We start from the raw sequence: 15,689 nt of genomic DNA, 5'->3' as shown, positions 1-15,689 counted from the left end.
TAAGCCGTTGGTCCCGGTTACTACTTACTGATGTAAGTAAGTAGTCGTTACATGAGCCATGTCAGGGGCCTTGGGCGGCTCAATAGTAACCCTGACACCAGGGTTGATGAGGCTAGTATTCCACCTCACAACCCACACGATAAGAGAAGAATAGTCGTATTTATTTTAACGTAAAGGACGTAACGTATTATATAACTGGTATTATTATCGGCGCTGTTTATTAAATCCGGAAGCATTTTTAGTAATGACAGGTATGAAACGAGACATTTTTAAAAGAAAAAACAGTTTATTTGGGTCCCTTATTTTCAAAACAGACAACTTATTTCAATCACACACATCATACAGATAATAAAATGCAACTCAGGGGTTATTGTTGGCCATTATGATGGTGCATCCAAGGTCCGTGAGCTGCATCACCTCGGCTCCTCCGTCCAGCAACCGATGAGAACATACCGCCACCTAATAAAACACATTATTGTTTTAAAACTTCCCATCCATGTAATCCATCTCAGTACTTCAATATAAGGTGAACTTGCAAATTATCTTCGGATAACTCTTATAAAGGCTCTACGTGTATTGCTTGACGTTACGTGCTTAGAAGTTGTTGTTTCATTACGAACAGGTTTCTACAGCAGACTATATTGCGACGAATCAGGAATATGACAAGTCTGGAATACGAGAAATTCTACACACGATAAATACGGAACCAAGCAGATATACGAGCGTAATTTTGATATTGAACATTTTAAGTCCTAAGATGAATATGACGAAATTCATGACAGGTTTGTTAGTCCCATAACCTACTTTATAGTCCATCTTCCCTTCTCTCGTGTGGGTTGTCAGGTGGATTACCAACCTCATCAACCCTGGTGTCAGGGTTATTATTGAGCCGCCAAAGGCCCCTGACATGACTCAGTCCATGATGTTGAAGAAGACAAATCCCTTAGTCCACTTCTAATACATGATATGGATAATACAATCAGTTCATTCGATGTTTGTTTACGGTGTACCGAGCAAACTCAAACTCAAAAATGTTTTTATTTAACATGGTTTTCTTCTTTGTCTTTGAAAAAGTTTTTGAAAACGTCAATTTTTATATTTTATTTTTTGGCGAACGCCTCGACCGCCTAAAACTACTGCAGCTTTTCAACCTGTACAGCAGAGGAATAGAAGCTGCAAAGAAAACTACGTCACAGGGCCCCAGATATATACAGGTATCAGGCCCCAGATATTCAGGCGACAACTTGCAGCCATTTTTGATACGTATTCTAAGATGAATATCATGAACCATAGTATGACGATAAAGTAGAATACGGGTATGTACTTAATGTAATATACACTAGAATAAATTATTCTAGGACTTACTTTCTCGCTGATTTCGCATTTCTGCTTATTAGTGAGGTGGCCGGCGGTGACGACAGTCGCGCTCAGTTGCTCGAGCAGTTGCGACGCCGAGTACGCCTCCATTAAAAACCTGAACAAGATACTAAATCAACGTTCGAATATTTACGCCACAATTACCAGCTCAAATAATAGTTTCATGCATTTATATAAAGCCTTCCATAGCCAACAGAGCGCATATACATTTAAAGCAGGTGTTATGACAGAAAAGCAAAGCTATAAGCAAAATTAATATGAGAAGCGAAAGCGAACACAATACTAGCTAGTACAGTAAATACTTCAGAAAACCTATCATTTTGTTGATTATAAATGTGATAGTAGGTATATTGAAAAGTATCTTTACTTTTCTAAACATTCATGGCCTCTCAGAAAAGCGCAGAATACTATTTTTTGGACCGCGTGAGAGTCTAATTTTGCAGTCTTCCTGAATTCAAATCAAAGAATAAAAAATGTTCTAATTAGAAAGTCATTATGAATCCATTTTGGCTCAAAATCTCTCAGTGATACCACTTTGGAAGAAAATCTATTCTTTACTGTCAATTCGTATAAAGACGTTATGTAAATCATTTCATATACATACTTATCAACAAACTGCTCCAATTCGCTGTAGTTCTTGACACTCAGGTATTCATTGACCAGCTTCTCAGGTACAAGCCCTGTTACCTGTACACAAGTTACATTGCAAATGTATCCACAAATAAAATATAACCTTAAAAATAAAGCAAAAAAAAAATGATGGCCGTACGATCATTGTAGAAGTACGCGAATCATAGTAAGCGAACCTTGGTGTTCGTCCTTGAAAAGTCGGCAAAGCTTACTATAGACGAAAATATTTTTTAATCTTGTAGTTTACAAGACTAGAATTGAATAAACTGTATCTGCACCACCACTTGCTATCAGATGAGATTGTGGTCAAACGCCAACCTATAGCGAAACAGAACTTAACACATAGGAGTCCGTGACGCCAACCTCAATTAGTTCGTCAGCGGCGGCTTGCCCCAGAGGCTGCCTTGAGGAGCTGCGCGGTGAGAGCGCTGCGCAGATCACACTGGTCTACGGCCTGATGGAGTATACTCCCGCAGTTTTTTAATTATCATTAACAATAAAGTAATGGCACCGACCTCAATGAGTCCGTCAGCGGTGATCTGCCCCAGCAGCCGCTGGCAGCACTGTAGCGCGGTGAGGGCGCGGCGCAGGTCACCCTCGCACGTGTCCACGGCCTGGTGGAGTATGGTCCCGTCACCCACTTCCACGCCTTCTGCTGTGCAAATCTCTTGCAGTCTGGCGAGGGGCGAAATGGGGATTTATAGTAATTATAACAATAAAACTATTGCATAAAACAGAAGAAATACTATGTTTACGTTAGAAAAAGAATGGTGGATGTACTAGCTATTTCTTCGAGGCAACCACTAAACTCAAGAGTAAACATGATACTAAAAAAATATAGTTTCAATAATTTATAGATCATTTTATTAAATAATGATCCTGTAAATTATTATTACCTATTACTAATAATAAGTAGTATTTTTTTTGGTTTTATTATTTTTAGTAGTATATTAAAGTTCTATTTAAAGTTAGATCTTATTTTATTTTTCAATCAATCAAAACTTTACTGTATTATGCATTGACTTTATTCAAATTATATAAAGTCAGTTAATCTATTTTGTTTGTATTATCATTTATTTGTCCTAGGGCTGCCAGCACCTAAAATGGCGACATTGAATGTAAACTTTAGAACCCTGACATATGGGGTGAAATTGAGCGAACATATTCATCCACAGTGTTTGATCGTTGCCGGCTGTTTTGCTTCACCAGACTATAGTTTGTATGAATTATAATTCAATTTATAATTATTTTTTCTAATTTCATTGTGGTCCTGTGGTGAACTGAATCACGGGGCAGGGAATGGCTCGACCCATGGACTTGCACCAATGAGTTATTATTATTATATCCCCTAACAGTGTATTTTTACTAAATAATATTCTTTAATCATTTTTTTGAAGCCTGTGCCCAGCAATGGGATGTAATATATTCATGTTATTCAACTGCCATCACCTACCTTTTTATAACATTTTCTCTGGCCAATGGTTTGAATCGGAACTTAGAGCATCGGCTGGTGATTGGTGGAATGATTCTTGACACATAGTTACAGATCAGACAGAAACGAGTTGTGCGTGTCTCTCGTTCCATGGTACGGCGCAGTGCGGCCTGAGCAGCATTCGTCATGGAATCTGCCTCGTCCAGGATCACCAACTTGTATGGAGGACACGGTCTCCCACTGGAAATTAAACAAAATAAACGTGGATGAAAATACATTCCACAATTATAGACATCAACCTAACACACCTGAAGTATATTTTTGTTAGGTTATTTATTCAGAATGTAAAATGAAGTAATAAGTATTCTTATGTACTACAAAATTTATAGTTTTATATTGATGAAACAACGTACAGATGTTGTATGTGCATTTGTATAGAGAACAAAAACATTATAATCAACTTACTCAGGCCTGGTACTACTGACAGTCAACTGCGCGAAACTCTTCACCTTGTCCCTGATGACCTGGATACCTCGCTCGTCCGAAGCATTGAGTTCTAGCACCCGGTCACGAGTTATATCTCCAAAAAGCTGTCTGGCTGCCGCAAGGATTGCGCTAGTTTTACCCGTACCAGGTGGCCCGTAAAACAGCAAGTGCGGTAAATCTCCGCCAGACAAACACTCCCTCAACACTTGCACTACTTCTCCTTGGTCGACTATGTCGTCAATAGTCTTGGGACGGCTGAAAACAATCAGTATTAACATCAAAATGTAAACGAGCATCATGATAATAACAAACCAATACAATACATACTATTTCTCAACCCATGGTGCTGGAGGCTTCTTTTTTGTAGTAGCCTTAGCACCTGATGTTGTTGGCTTATCAGATGCTGAAATTTTTCCTGTTTTCAGAAAGGCTTGCATTGTAAATTCTGGCTTTTTCAAGAAAAATATTTGGGGCAGGCTACTGGAACCGGCGCGCGCGAAATTCACAAAAATAATTATTGTCAAACTAATGTCAAAATTGTCAAACTCATAGTGACATTACGGATAGGTGTTTTATGATGAACATTCTATAACGTTATTTTCACATAAAATTCGTTATAAAATAGTTAAATCGATACTAGGCTAGCTAATACTACACACTTTTTTTATATAATATACTATGGCAACATTATTCTTTAAAAAAATAGATGACTAGATGTGGTCAAATTTGACATTTCTTTTAAACAAGCGGGAATCTGTTTATTTTTCGGCATTAAAACTGTTTTTTTCTATCTATATTCGTAATTATTATAACTTAGTTAAGTAAAATGACTTCGAGAAGTAAGAAACAATCTATTACTCCAGTTGAAAGTACTGCTATAACGAAAAAGCGAGTAGAAAACTCATGGATTTTGCTTTTGAAAGGTTCATAGACAAATAATCTTAATATTTGTTATTTATCTAAGTTCTGAAGACTTCCAATTTAAACTCAACTAAATTTATCTTATCCTTTACTCCTCCTTTTAATGAAATGACTGGAGTGTCCTTACTCCAGTCATTTCATTAAAATCTAACAGATTCATAACCTTAATATGTGAATCATCTATTTACAGAATCCCTCTTTGAAAATGACAACTTTAGTATTATTACAATCCCACATCCAGCTGATGGACGACCTGCGAAATACTGTCTAGACAACATCAACAAGAAAATATATGAAATTGTCACATTTAGTGAACCACATCGGTCATGGTTTATTGGAGAAACAGTCAAATCTGATGGGGGGCTTCAAATGGTGACTCCGGTGAATCCATTATTTATAGGTGTGAAATTATCTATGTTTATTTCTAGTATGTAAGATAATACCATCAAAACATTACAATTTAATCCAGCATAATAATCATATTTCAGTTTTACCTCTACTAAAAGCACAGTGCACTAACAGAGCCATACCCTTGGAAGGTTTATTATCTGAAAAAGGATATGACAAAATAGTTGACTTTGTTTCTAATATGGAACAAGTAGCTGATTTGAAGGTATGAGTATAAACCTTACATTCAATATATATTTAATTACAAGTTTTAGAACTAATAATAACACTTCATTCATCTTTAATGGACTGAGAGAAGTCTTTATTTTTATTGTATATTACTCAACTAATTTAATCTCAAATGACTATTTTTTCTGTAATTTTCATATGTGCTTTGCTTTTAATTATAAACTTTATTTAAATATTTGTATACATTTTTGTAGGTGGAACATAGAGAACTAACTATAACCTAAACCTGTAACACCAATTTTATGTACCTATGTTCAATGCAAATAAAGAATCTGAATCTGAATCAATATAACTACTAAATATACTATGATGTAAAATATAACTAGGTACCTGTAAGATCTGTGTTATTGCAGGGGCCTGCGGACTTGCAAGCTTACAAATACAATGAAGAGAAAACATTGAAGTGGCTAGAAGAAAGAGTTTGTAGACTAGCAAAAGTATTGAGGGAGAAGAATATCCATGTTACTTCTGGAGCAGTTTCAGCTACTTTTGTAGCAAGTAACTTAAACAATGACAATGTTGATGATGGTAATTGTTGTTTGCACATCTAAAATAAAGTGCTTTATGTATTTTTAAATCTGTCCTGTAATTCTAGAAATTGTAAGTGTATCCAGTTGATAAACCTATTTTTAATTTGTTACAGAGTTCTACCTAAAGTATGCTCATGGACTGGTATCTGAATATTTACAAGAAGACCTCGCAGACTTACTGGAAAAAAGATTTGATTTTAAACCAGATCTAGTTGAAACAGTAGGCAAAAAGAGAAAATCTGAAGCTTCTGATCTGAGTAATACAAATAAGAAAATAAAACAAGAACCATCAGGAGATGAATCTATAGAAAATATCCTGAACACTTCAAATGGCTTCAGTGAAGTGAAGAAACAGAAACCCCTGACGGCCAAAGAAAAGGCCCGACAGAAAGCTGCAAGTGGGACTAAAACAATATCTGCATTTTTTGCAAAGAAATAATTTGTTAGCTGCATAATGAAATTAACATTTTATAATCATTTTTACATTGTATTTTATTTATATTTTTTTTATTTATAAGTAAACCATGGGAGCCGTTATATCACTGCCCTCTAAAAGTACATATAACTATCCGAATGAAACAGTTAAACAGCATTGAGGAATAGGTTCCTTTTGTCAGAGAACAAATTTAAAGCTCACGTGAAGCTTACTTTATGTAAAAAAGCCTATTATAAGATTAATGATTACCTAAATGATAAAAATGTCTGGTATTGAATGTGTTCCTCTAGTTATTAAATAACTTGTAATGTACCCTCATTGATTTAAAAGATGTGTTGCTGTTGCAGTTTCTTGTCATTTCTTCTCCTCAGCCATAACACCTTGCGAAATGACGTAAATTCAAAAATGTTACATTGACCTTCAACAAGTTTATCCATGATAATTACGTTGAATAAATGATTCTGATTCTGATTCTTAGAAACCTTTTATAAAGTTTTTGAATCTTGAAATCAGCTTAAATATGTATAAAAAAATCCAATTTAAAACTATTTTATCCACCAAAGAGAATATGATCATTTCCTTTTATTATAATCGTGAAAGCCAAAATTTATTATTACAATTATTTTTTAAATTCTGTAAATCGTAAATCACTTGTTTACGGGAAGTGAGTGATCTAATTTGAACATGATTTGAATCTATTTTAAAAACCGGTAATTATCAAAACAAGCTATTGGCAACCCTACATCAGCCGCCATTGCTAGACGTCCATCCGTTCTGGACTTTCAGCGGAATTTTATATTGCGGACATTTTAATAATTTTAGTGAATTTCGGACATTCTGGACTCTGTGTGGTGAACTAATGTGATTAATTTTGATATTGTCGTACATAAGGACTTGTACAAGTGCTCAATCTTTACGAAATCGCGGCCAATGTCAGCAGGCGTGTCAGATCAGGTATTTCGCATTTACACTATCTTTTTGTTCCATTTGCGTGAGAATTGAGTTTTATAAGGTCACTAACGTTGTGGTTTTATCTCTTGTTTCATGTCTGAATTCGTGTAGCGGATGAAAGGGCAAGGGAATCAAGGTAAGGATGGTACCATTATGACGTTGCAAGGTGTTTTCCCCGTAGGAGGAGGCTGGCGCCGGGCGGCTTTGCGTCCGGTGGCGCACGGTGCAACGTTGGTACAAGCGTTGCATTCGTAAGCTATCAGTGTTTTTCTCTTTCTTCACCTTTAAACTCAAACAAACCTGCTCTATCTTCATGACATTTGTATTTAGGCGTCGTATTTATGCAAGTAAACATTCTTACGTATGTAGATAGATCTAGACGAAAGCATGGACATATACAAATATGTTGTGTATCAAACAGATACATATCTGCTAACCCAATGTGAGTTATCAAGGTTTCTGTAGTAGGTATAATCTCATTTCATTTCAACATTGTTGCTGATGCATGTTATTTATTTTGAGTTCACATCATATTGCAGTGTTATGCTGAATATTGTTGGTGCTGGTAGAAGACTGTATCATTCACTTACCTAATTATTTTATATGTTAGTATATTTATTTTTAGAATGTGTTTGTTACTGTTTTCTAAGAACTGTAGTGTAAGTGATTGAGTCATCAAATTTATTTTATTTATAGTAACCATTCTTCTTGTAAACTAATAACACTTTTCTATCATGTCATGGTATCTATTAGGTATTTATTAGTGTTTCAACTATTTGAAAATTGCCTTCCTAGTTTTTCTAAACTGCATTTCTACCAGAATTTACGATACTGTTCACAACATGACATTTTCTCATGTTTGAGATGATGTCTTAAGCAAGTCTTGTATTATTAATACCTAGAAAAGCATTAAAAACCATTATTTTGTAACTTGTTGGGTGAACAAGTAAAGAGGTCAGGTTTTCTATACAATTAGGAGTAAGTAAGTAGTACTTCAAACAGCTATAGAAACAACAATACCTATCTAGTTTTTATTTTGCTTACTGGTCACCAAGATCCTTTCTTTTCATTTCTTATAAAAAGAAAAGTAACTTATTATATTACTTATACAGTCACTGTGAAACATTTTGTTTAGTATCTAGTGAGAACAGCCAGAAAGGTCACTGTAACCTATAAAGATATTGTTAGTGCAAGGGAAGTAAATGCGTGCTGTTATTTCTTGCAGTAACAAATGCACCGAAAGAGCACCAGTTAGAGAGTGGAGGCGACGAGTTGGCGGAGGTGTCATGGCGTCATCAGCAACAACCATCATATGCACCACCCATCTCGTCCGCGGCCGACCCCTACAGCGCGGCAGGTAGGTACATATTGCTCCCTTTTTTATTATTTTCTCCACAGGGCCTGCCTTCTTTCATGAGGATCTGCATACATCTGTATGGTGGGAAACTAAGTTTCGTTAGTAGGTATTTGCATGCGGTACTAATCCAATCCACGTGACAGGAGACAGGCTCTAACTGCTCTGTGCAGATCAGTTGCTGAAGCATCAATAGTTTGTACCAAAAGGAAAGCACTTTTCAAATTGTATATTTTTAAACTAGCATCAGGTAGGTGCCTACCTAATCATAGTAAATAAATTAGGTACTTTTTATCTTCTTATTATTGCCATTGCAACATATCTGTTACAATAAGTTGTAGTGCTTATTTATCTGCCTAGCTGTGTCCTAAAACTTCGTATGGACGGGAATTATGCCGCCAATATGATGGACCTATTGCAAATAACGACATATTTGCAATAGGTTCATTGTCTGTCACCACCATCATCTCCCGACCGTTATCCCACTTTCACAGGGTCTGCTTACCTAACCCGAAGATTTGACAGGTCAGATTTTTTACAAAAGTGACTGCCCGTCCGACCTTCCATCCGCAAAGGGTAAACCAGCCCAATACTGGTCAGGTCACATTCTTCCCAAACATATTTCTCGGGAATTTGTTTTCCGTCACCACTGAGCACGTGACAATTTATAATTCGAAATCAATTTCTGAAACACACAGTGAGAGCTTTGTTCCTTCATACCTATTTGAAGTACTGAATATATTATGTAATTTTAGACCCCTCATTAGTTACTGATACAGACAGACAGACACTATATCGCCGAGACGACATTAAGGCGACGGAAAAACTGTTGCCCAAGATCAGTTATGATAATACAATATAATTTATAGAACATCTACAAAAAAAAAAAAAATACTACATAGTGAATACATTACAATAAGTAGAGCAAATGTACTAGAAAAGAAATAAATTATACTCTCTCAAACACTTTATAATTAAAGTTAATTGTTTCTTGTTGAAGACCAGCATAATTATTCTGTTCTGTATCTGTTTACACAAAACATTATTGTTTTTCTAATCGTCGAGTCTGTGTTTATGTCTAGAACCTATACAGTTATCAAAGTCCATTAAGATAATTTCTTGAAAGTTTATTAATTCGTTTTTGCTACCCTAATCAATAGTTAAGAGGTGAGTTGGCGGGAGTCTCATAGCAATCATCCCACGCTTCGCCCACTTAGTAGGTAGGTAGTTAGTGCAGGTTATTGATTCTGCAACCACTCATGTTTGATAATTTTATCTTAATGGCGTCTGCACTCGCTTATAAATGTCATTGGCTATTTCCCTCAGCCAATACCTGATGCACTCGCGTTACGTTCATCTTTGTTTAGGAGATATAGACTATACCGCCTTAGCCTGGCATGAATATGTGTAACCTGACAAATTATTTAATTATTAAAATATTATGGTCAATCAGGATAAATATAGTTTTTTTAAATTCACGAAAGTCCAAATTGAGTAAAAATATAACACCATTTCTGGTATGTTGACTCAAGTAGTAAGGTTAACATTTTTCTCATTCCAGGTTATTACGGTACAACAGCACTTCCTTATCAAGCTTTTGGAGTCGGGGATGGGACATGGTCCACCAATGGAACAGACCCGATGACTTTCCTCGGAGGATACAATCCTCACGATTCGTATGGAATGGATGGTAGCTAGTATTTATTCGAGTTACAACGAAACATTTTCATTCTTTCATTTAGACCTAAAAACTCGACATAACTACCACTACTAGTATTAACATCTTTCAAATGTCCATCATACACAAAACACCATTTGCCAACAATAAAAACATAGAACTGTCTGTTGTATGTGTGTATTGTGGTCTAAATTCCCCACGACATTTTTGTGAACCAACACATAATTATCACTAAGACAGTATTACAAAATGATTAAGCGATACTATAATTTTAGTCATGCTCTGTTATTCCAGGTGTATTCGGACCATCAACGACACCATTCTCGACTGCCGCGTTCGGGCAACCGGCGTCGACCTTTAATTATTTCCACGGTAACGGCGATTACTCTACTTGGGGTCAATTAGGTCGTGCGAAGCAGTATGACGACTACTACAGAGCCGAGGGGCTGTACGTGCCCGACGGCATCAAGGCGGTGGAGGCTGGGGTGCAGGCGCTCGCGCTCGATCACGGCAAGGACAAGGAGCGCGCGCCCGAGCTCAAGGACGTGTCGGGCGGCGGCATGCAGCCCAAAAAGATGACGTGGGCCTCCATCGCGAGCCAGCCGGCCAAGCCGGCGCCCTCCTCGCAGAGCGGCGGGCTGAAGAAGAAGGGCCCCGGCATGCCCCCGCCGCCGATCGTGCCCGGCAAGCACAACATGGACATCAACGCGTGGGACGCCGGCAAGAGCACGCCGGTGGTGACGGCGCCGCCGCCGCCGCCGCTGCAGCCGCCGCCCGCGCCCGCGCCGCTGCCGCTGGCGCCGCCCGCCGGCCCCGCGCCGCCGCCGCGTGGCCCGCCGCCGCAGCACGGCCCGCCGCCACCGCCGGGGGGCTGGGCGCCGCCGCACACGCCCCGCGCGCCGCCGCCGCCGCTGGCTCGCCCGCCGCTGCCTGCGCCGCCCGCCGCCATGCCGCCGCCCGCGCCCTCGCAGCCGCCCGCCCAACATCCCGTTCTCGATGAGCTGCGCGTTAAAAACGACTACAATCCGAAGGAGTTCGATCTGAGCGCGCCACTGGCGCGATTCTTTGTGATCAAGTCGTACTCTGAGGACGACATCCACCGCAGCATCAAGTATGAGATCTGGTGCAGTACGGAGCACGGCAACAAGCGGCTGGACGCGGCGTTCCGGGAGCGCGAGCGGGAGGGGGGTATGGTGTACCTGTTTTTCTCGGTGAACGGTAGCGGCCATTTCTGCGGCATGGCGCGTATGACGAGCGCCGTCGATTATAATTCTAACTCTAGCGTGTGGTCGCAGGATAAGTGGAAAGGACAATTCCGCGTGAGGTGGATTTATGTTAAGGACGTTCCGAACGTGCAACTGCGTCATATCAAATTAGAAAATAATGAGAACAAGCCGGTGACGAACTCTCGCGACACTCAGGAGGTGCCGCACGCGAAGGGTCTGCAAGTGTTACGTATCATGCACAGTTATTGTCACTCTACGTCGATTTTCGACGACTTTGTGCATTATGAGAGGCGCCAGGAAGAAGAGGACTCTCGCAAGGTACCTCACCACAACAACCAGGACAATAATCGTGAGGAGCACGAGGGAGGCCGCGGGTACCGCCCGTACCGCGACTATCGCGACCACCGCGACGGACGGGACGGTCGCGATGGACGTGACCCCCGTGACGGTCGCGACGGCCGAGACGGGCGCGACGGTCGTGATGGACGCGACCATCGCGACAACCGCGAGCCGAGGGAGCACCGCGACCCGCGGGACTCCCGCGATCACCGCGGTGACCCCCGCGGCGACCCCCGCGGTGACCACCGCGGTGAACCCCGCGACCCCCGTGACCACCGTGACGACCGCGACGGCAGAGACAATCGCGACCACGGTTACCGTGATCGTGATTCCAATTATAGGTCCCATCATAATAAGGTACGTTTTGCGAATTTAATATTTATTCATCAAGCAGAAAATTTATGTATTCTGATATTAATGCATTGTAAAATGTTCCAGGATCGCGATGGTTCCCGTGGCCGCGGTCGCCCTCGCAACTGATGTTTCAGACGTGTGAGGACGATTTGAGGACTGGCTTCTCCCCATAGACTTCTAGTACTCGAGATAAAAATTGGTACAGGATTGCACGCCGGATGTATGTGTAGAGACAAAAACTAAGAAGTCCTTCAATGACGTGACTGATGAACGTTGCGTTTCTCCCTGAACAATTATAATGTAACATAGAGTATTAATTGTTTTAAACAGTGCTTCACTAAGGAAAAACTTTCAACAAATTAAAACGTGCTAAATAATATTTTATACTGGATGAACGTTTAATTAAACAAACGCATAGTGAACAGAACATTAACAAATGCTAACACTCGCCATGTGTCGGCCGCGTCTGATGTCGAGTGAAATTGTGGACTTTATTTCAAATTTGTGGACTGAATCAATGAAATATAGTAATTTTTATAACTAGGAAATTCTGTGGTGAGAGGAGTTGATCCTTTTGATGAGGGACTGATGAAGTTTAATCAAAAGAAAAATGATAAAAAGAATATCGCTATAGGTGTCACTTGACAAGTGCAGTGTTATATTAGCACTTACATCAGTGTCTATAAAATGTAATGAGAATGTTGATAATTGTAACAGTGGTGATGTATTGTAACTTTTATATTACAGACAAATTATAATCAAATGAGGTGTGGACATTTTGTATACATTTTTTTAATACCAATATAAAGCATGTTTTTATGGAAATGGGTTCTCTCGTGGCATTGTGCTCAGTTTTACTCCACGCACTGACTAGTTTCACATTTATAAACTTTATTTTTGTAGACAAATTGCACTTTGTTCATTAGTTGCTATTGCCTGGAGTAAGATTGTATGTATCCACCAAATTGAAAGGGCAACAGTAGAAATTAATTTAATTATTATTTCTATAGTTATAGTTAGATATGGATTGTTCCTTGTTGGATTTTTTAACATATGTACATATATATATTTTAATAAAAAATATATTTTCTACTTTTAAGTGCAACTACAGTGTGACGAGAGAAATTTGACGATCGACAGAAAATATCCATTTTATCTCTCAACATGTTTGTTAAATACATATACACGTTATTATCTCCCCACCTTAATTTAAAGTGCCTTTTTGATTTTACAATAAATAATTTGAAATTTATTCTTAATTTCAGTAAATAACGTAGTTATAGTGCCACATCATGGATGGTATTTTTATTTTTCAATACTTATATTATTTTGTAGTTAATAATTTGCTGATGCATTCTTTTTGTTTTAACATTTATAGTTTAAATACTGAATGGTCAAACAATATTTTCTTCACAAAATACATGGTCTGGATTTGAAAATCTGTCATGCTATTAGTTAACATTCTCTTAAACTGATACTGGATTAAATTGTCATAGAAATCTTTTAAGTTTTTTGTTTTCTGCCTTTTATTCCTAAAATAATAATAAAAAAAGGATTTGCTATTTGTGGGGATCTATAATTGGCTTTATGTTACTAGTTTAGTAATTATTAGCCAGTAAGTGAATGCTGTTGATCTCCCAAATATAATTAAAATCATAAAATATTATACCACCCATTACAGGCAGTTAATGATAGCCATAGAGCAATAGTAGGTACATGACGTACAGTGCTTTCCAGTTTACATGCATATGTGTGACAAATATTCCTATTATTAATAATCACAATTTCTGTACATCTCTGTCTACTAAACTAAGACTTGCAACCTGCCTCTGATACTTAAATGAAGTTGTTTTCCCATCTGGAGACAGGCTAGTCTGGAACAATATTAATATATGGGAGATACATAGAGATCACCCCAATTTTCTTTCCCCATAGGGGTATGCAGAGAATTCCACTCGCTGAGAGCCTGACACACGGCTTCGCCATCAGACTTCATGCATGTTCGCCGGTTTATATAGGTAGCTGGTCAGAGTAGAGTTTAACACTTGGCCGGATTCGCAAGATACGAATGACGCCTGTATTCAACGTTACAACTAAATAGAATATAATTCACTACGTTTTATCTACAAAATCGTCGAGTATGCTTCATGCTCCTGAATACATTATTCCACGGCAGACTGTAATTTTCTAAACTCTGCTATTTAAATTTACCGCCCACTCAGCGAAAAAGATGGCACCAATGCCTAAAAAAATACCTAGAGTTGTGTGTATGTATAAACCTATCTCTATGGTATAGGCTTTTCGGCGGGAAACGGGAACGGGACAGTTGCTTTCTTCATTGAGTAATCTAAATAATTAATACGAAGTGGTGTTTTGTGGTTAATGATCGCATTAAGTTAGTCGGAAGACATTCGCGAGTGTTATTATATTGGAGTATTCAAGGAACAAAGTGTATCTGCCTATTTTCGCTTCGTGCCGGGAAGCCGCTTCATAACTCAAAAGTTTATGCGGACTTTTGAGTTAATTCGTTTGGGGTTCGGAGTAGGAGTCTACTCCGAGGGTGGGGGCTTAGGTTTCATCATCATCACCTTTCATCATTTCATTAATCATCAAGAAAAAAAATACGTCAGACATGGCTGTATGGGCATAGTTCCCTTTGCCTTACCCTTCGGGGAAAACCAAAACAAAAAAAAAATCTCTATGGTATAAACTCAGACGATCGGTTTAGCTCACTAGTCGGTTATGTAAAATCATCTCAGCTTCGAAGCATCTCAGAAAATCTTTTTATTAAATTATATATATGTATAAAAAATACTTTTCTGGTATTTACTACCTTTAATTAGGTAGTAGGAATGGATTAAAAAAAACGTAAGGTGAGTCTAAAAAACCGAATTTATTCAGAAACGGTTTCTTAACTGAAAGATGCAATGGTACGTCTCTAGTCTCGTAAATGTCATTGTATACGTCAAAGTCAAACTTGAACTACGGCAACTGGTTTTTTTTTTTTTTTTAGGCGCGGGAAAATACGGACGTGTTTTAAATTTGCATTTAAATAATATTTCGGAAAATTTGTATAATACTGTATATATTTATAAAAATAGGATTACAATTAACTTAATTCTATAGTGTAAATATAAAAGATTGAGTGAAGATGGGGAAAGGCGCAAAAAAACGTAAAAAGAAAATTGATTCTGAGGAGGCCGGGTCTGATAGTTCGGCAGACTCAATGAAGTCATTTGAAGTAGAACCTCCAAAGGATAAGTATGAAGTCTTCAAGATTCCTGATTATGTTCGATATTATCCAGAAGATGGCGGCAACTTTGAATATGTTGTCTTCAT

At 38.4% G+C, this 15,689-nt stretch overlaps 3 protein-coding genes across 5 annotated transcripts; 2 read left to right on the top strand and 1 right to left on the bottom strand.

Annotated features, from left to right (window-relative positions):
• Positions 1 to 272: 272 nt before the first annotated feature.
• Positions 273 to 4,426, bottom strand: LOC126381734 (replication factor C subunit 4). Its single transcript, XM_050031192.1, has 7 exons — positions 4,253 to 4,426; positions 3,905 to 4,180; positions 3,461 to 3,679; positions 2,523 to 2,682; positions 1,982 to 2,064; positions 1,366 to 1,474; positions 273 to 459 (listed from the first exon to the last, which is right to left on the bottom strand). Exons 1-7 carry the CDS (start codon positions 4,360 to 4,362, stop codon positions 361 to 363), a joined length of 1,056 nt encoding a protein of 351 aa, XP_049887149.1. The 5' UTR covers positions 4,363 to 4,426; the 3' UTR covers positions 273 to 360.
• Positions 4,427 to 4,650: 224 nt separating this feature from the next.
• On the top strand, positions 4,651 to 6,495 carry LOC126381737 (ribonuclease H2 subunit B). Of its 2 annotated transcripts, none has more exons than XM_050031197.1 (5): positions 4,651 to 4,764; positions 5,037 to 5,246; positions 5,335 to 5,459; positions 5,836 to 6,010; positions 6,126 to 6,495. In XM_050031197.1, the coding sequence occupies exons 1-5, from the start codon at positions 4,752 to 4,754 to the stop codon at positions 6,449 to 6,451; spliced, it is 849 nt and encodes a 282-aa protein (XP_049887154.1). In that variant the 5' UTR covers positions 4,651 to 4,751; the 3' UTR covers positions 6,452 to 6,495. The 2 variants fall into 2 exon arrangements, with proteins under 2 accessions (XP_049887154.1, XP_049887153.1); XM_050031196.1 differs by having other exon boundaries at positions 4,651 to 4,848.
• A 691-nt stretch (positions 6,496 to 7,186) lies between these two features.
• On the top strand, positions 7,187 to 13,852 carry LOC126381723 (YTH domain-containing family protein 3). Of its 2 annotated transcripts, none has more exons than XM_050031175.1 (6): positions 7,187 to 7,402; positions 7,511 to 7,535; positions 8,625 to 8,756; positions 10,315 to 10,443; positions 10,726 to 12,353; positions 12,435 to 13,852. In XM_050031175.1, exons 1-6 carry the CDS (start codon positions 7,379 to 7,381, stop codon positions 12,474 to 12,476), a joined length of 1,980 nt encoding a protein of 659 aa, XP_049887132.1. In that variant the 5' UTR covers positions 7,187 to 7,378; the 3' UTR covers positions 12,477 to 13,852. The 2 variants fall into 2 exon arrangements, with proteins under 2 accessions (XP_049887132.1, XP_049887131.1); XM_050031174.1 differs by having other exon boundaries at positions 10,315 to 10,446.
• Positions 13,853 to 15,689: the final 1,837 nt, after the last annotated feature.

Source organism: Pectinophora gossypiella, chromosome 3 (genome assembly GCF_024362695.1).
Source record: "Pectinophora gossypiella chromosome 3, ilPecGoss1.1, whole genome shotgun sequence".
In the NCBI taxonomy this organism is placed as follows: Eukaryota; Metazoa; Arthropoda; class Insecta; order Lepidoptera; family Gelechiidae; genus Pectinophora; species Pectinophora gossypiella.
This window is presented reverse-complemented; position numbering and strand designations above follow the sequence as displayed.

Excerpts from the sequence above, each read along its gene's own strand:
- LOC126381734 (XM_050031192.1), bottom strand. The coding sequence starts at position 4,362 with ATGCAAGCCTTTCTGAAAACAGGAAAAATTTCAGCATCTGATAAGCCA. Across the intron at positions 4,181-4,252 it reads GCACCATGGGTTGAGAAATA|CCGTCCCAAGACTATTGACG; the intron begins GTATGTATTGTA and ends GATTGTTTTCAG. Across the intron at positions 2,065-2,522 it reads CCGCTGACGGACTCATTGAG|GTAACAGGGCTTGTACCTGA; the intron begins GTCGGTGCCATT and ends ACTTGTGTACAG.
- LOC126381737 (XM_050031196.1), top strand. The coding sequence starts at position 4,752 with ATGACTTCGAGAAGTAAGAAACAATCTATTACTCCAGTTGAAAGTACT. Across the intron at positions 5,460-5,835 it reads AACAAGTAGCTGATTTGAAG|GGGCCTGCGGACTTGCAAGC; the intron begins GTATGAGTATAA and ends GTGTTATTGCAG. Across the intron at positions 6,011-6,125 it reads CAATGACAATGTTGATGATG|AGTTCTACCTAAAGTATGCT; the intron begins GTAATTGTTGTT and ends AATTTGTTACAG.
- LOC126381723 (XM_050031174.1), top strand. The coding sequence starts at position 7,379 with ATGTCAGCAGGCGTGTCAGATCAG. Across the intron at positions 8,757-10,314 it reads CGACCCCTACAGCGCGGCAG|GTTATTACGGTACAACAGCA; the intron begins GTAGGTACATAT and ends TTCTCATTCCAG. Across the intron at positions 10,447-10,725 it reads TTCGTATGGAATGGATGGTA|GTGTATTCGGACCATCAACG; the intron begins GCTAGTATTTAT and ends CTGTTATTCCAG.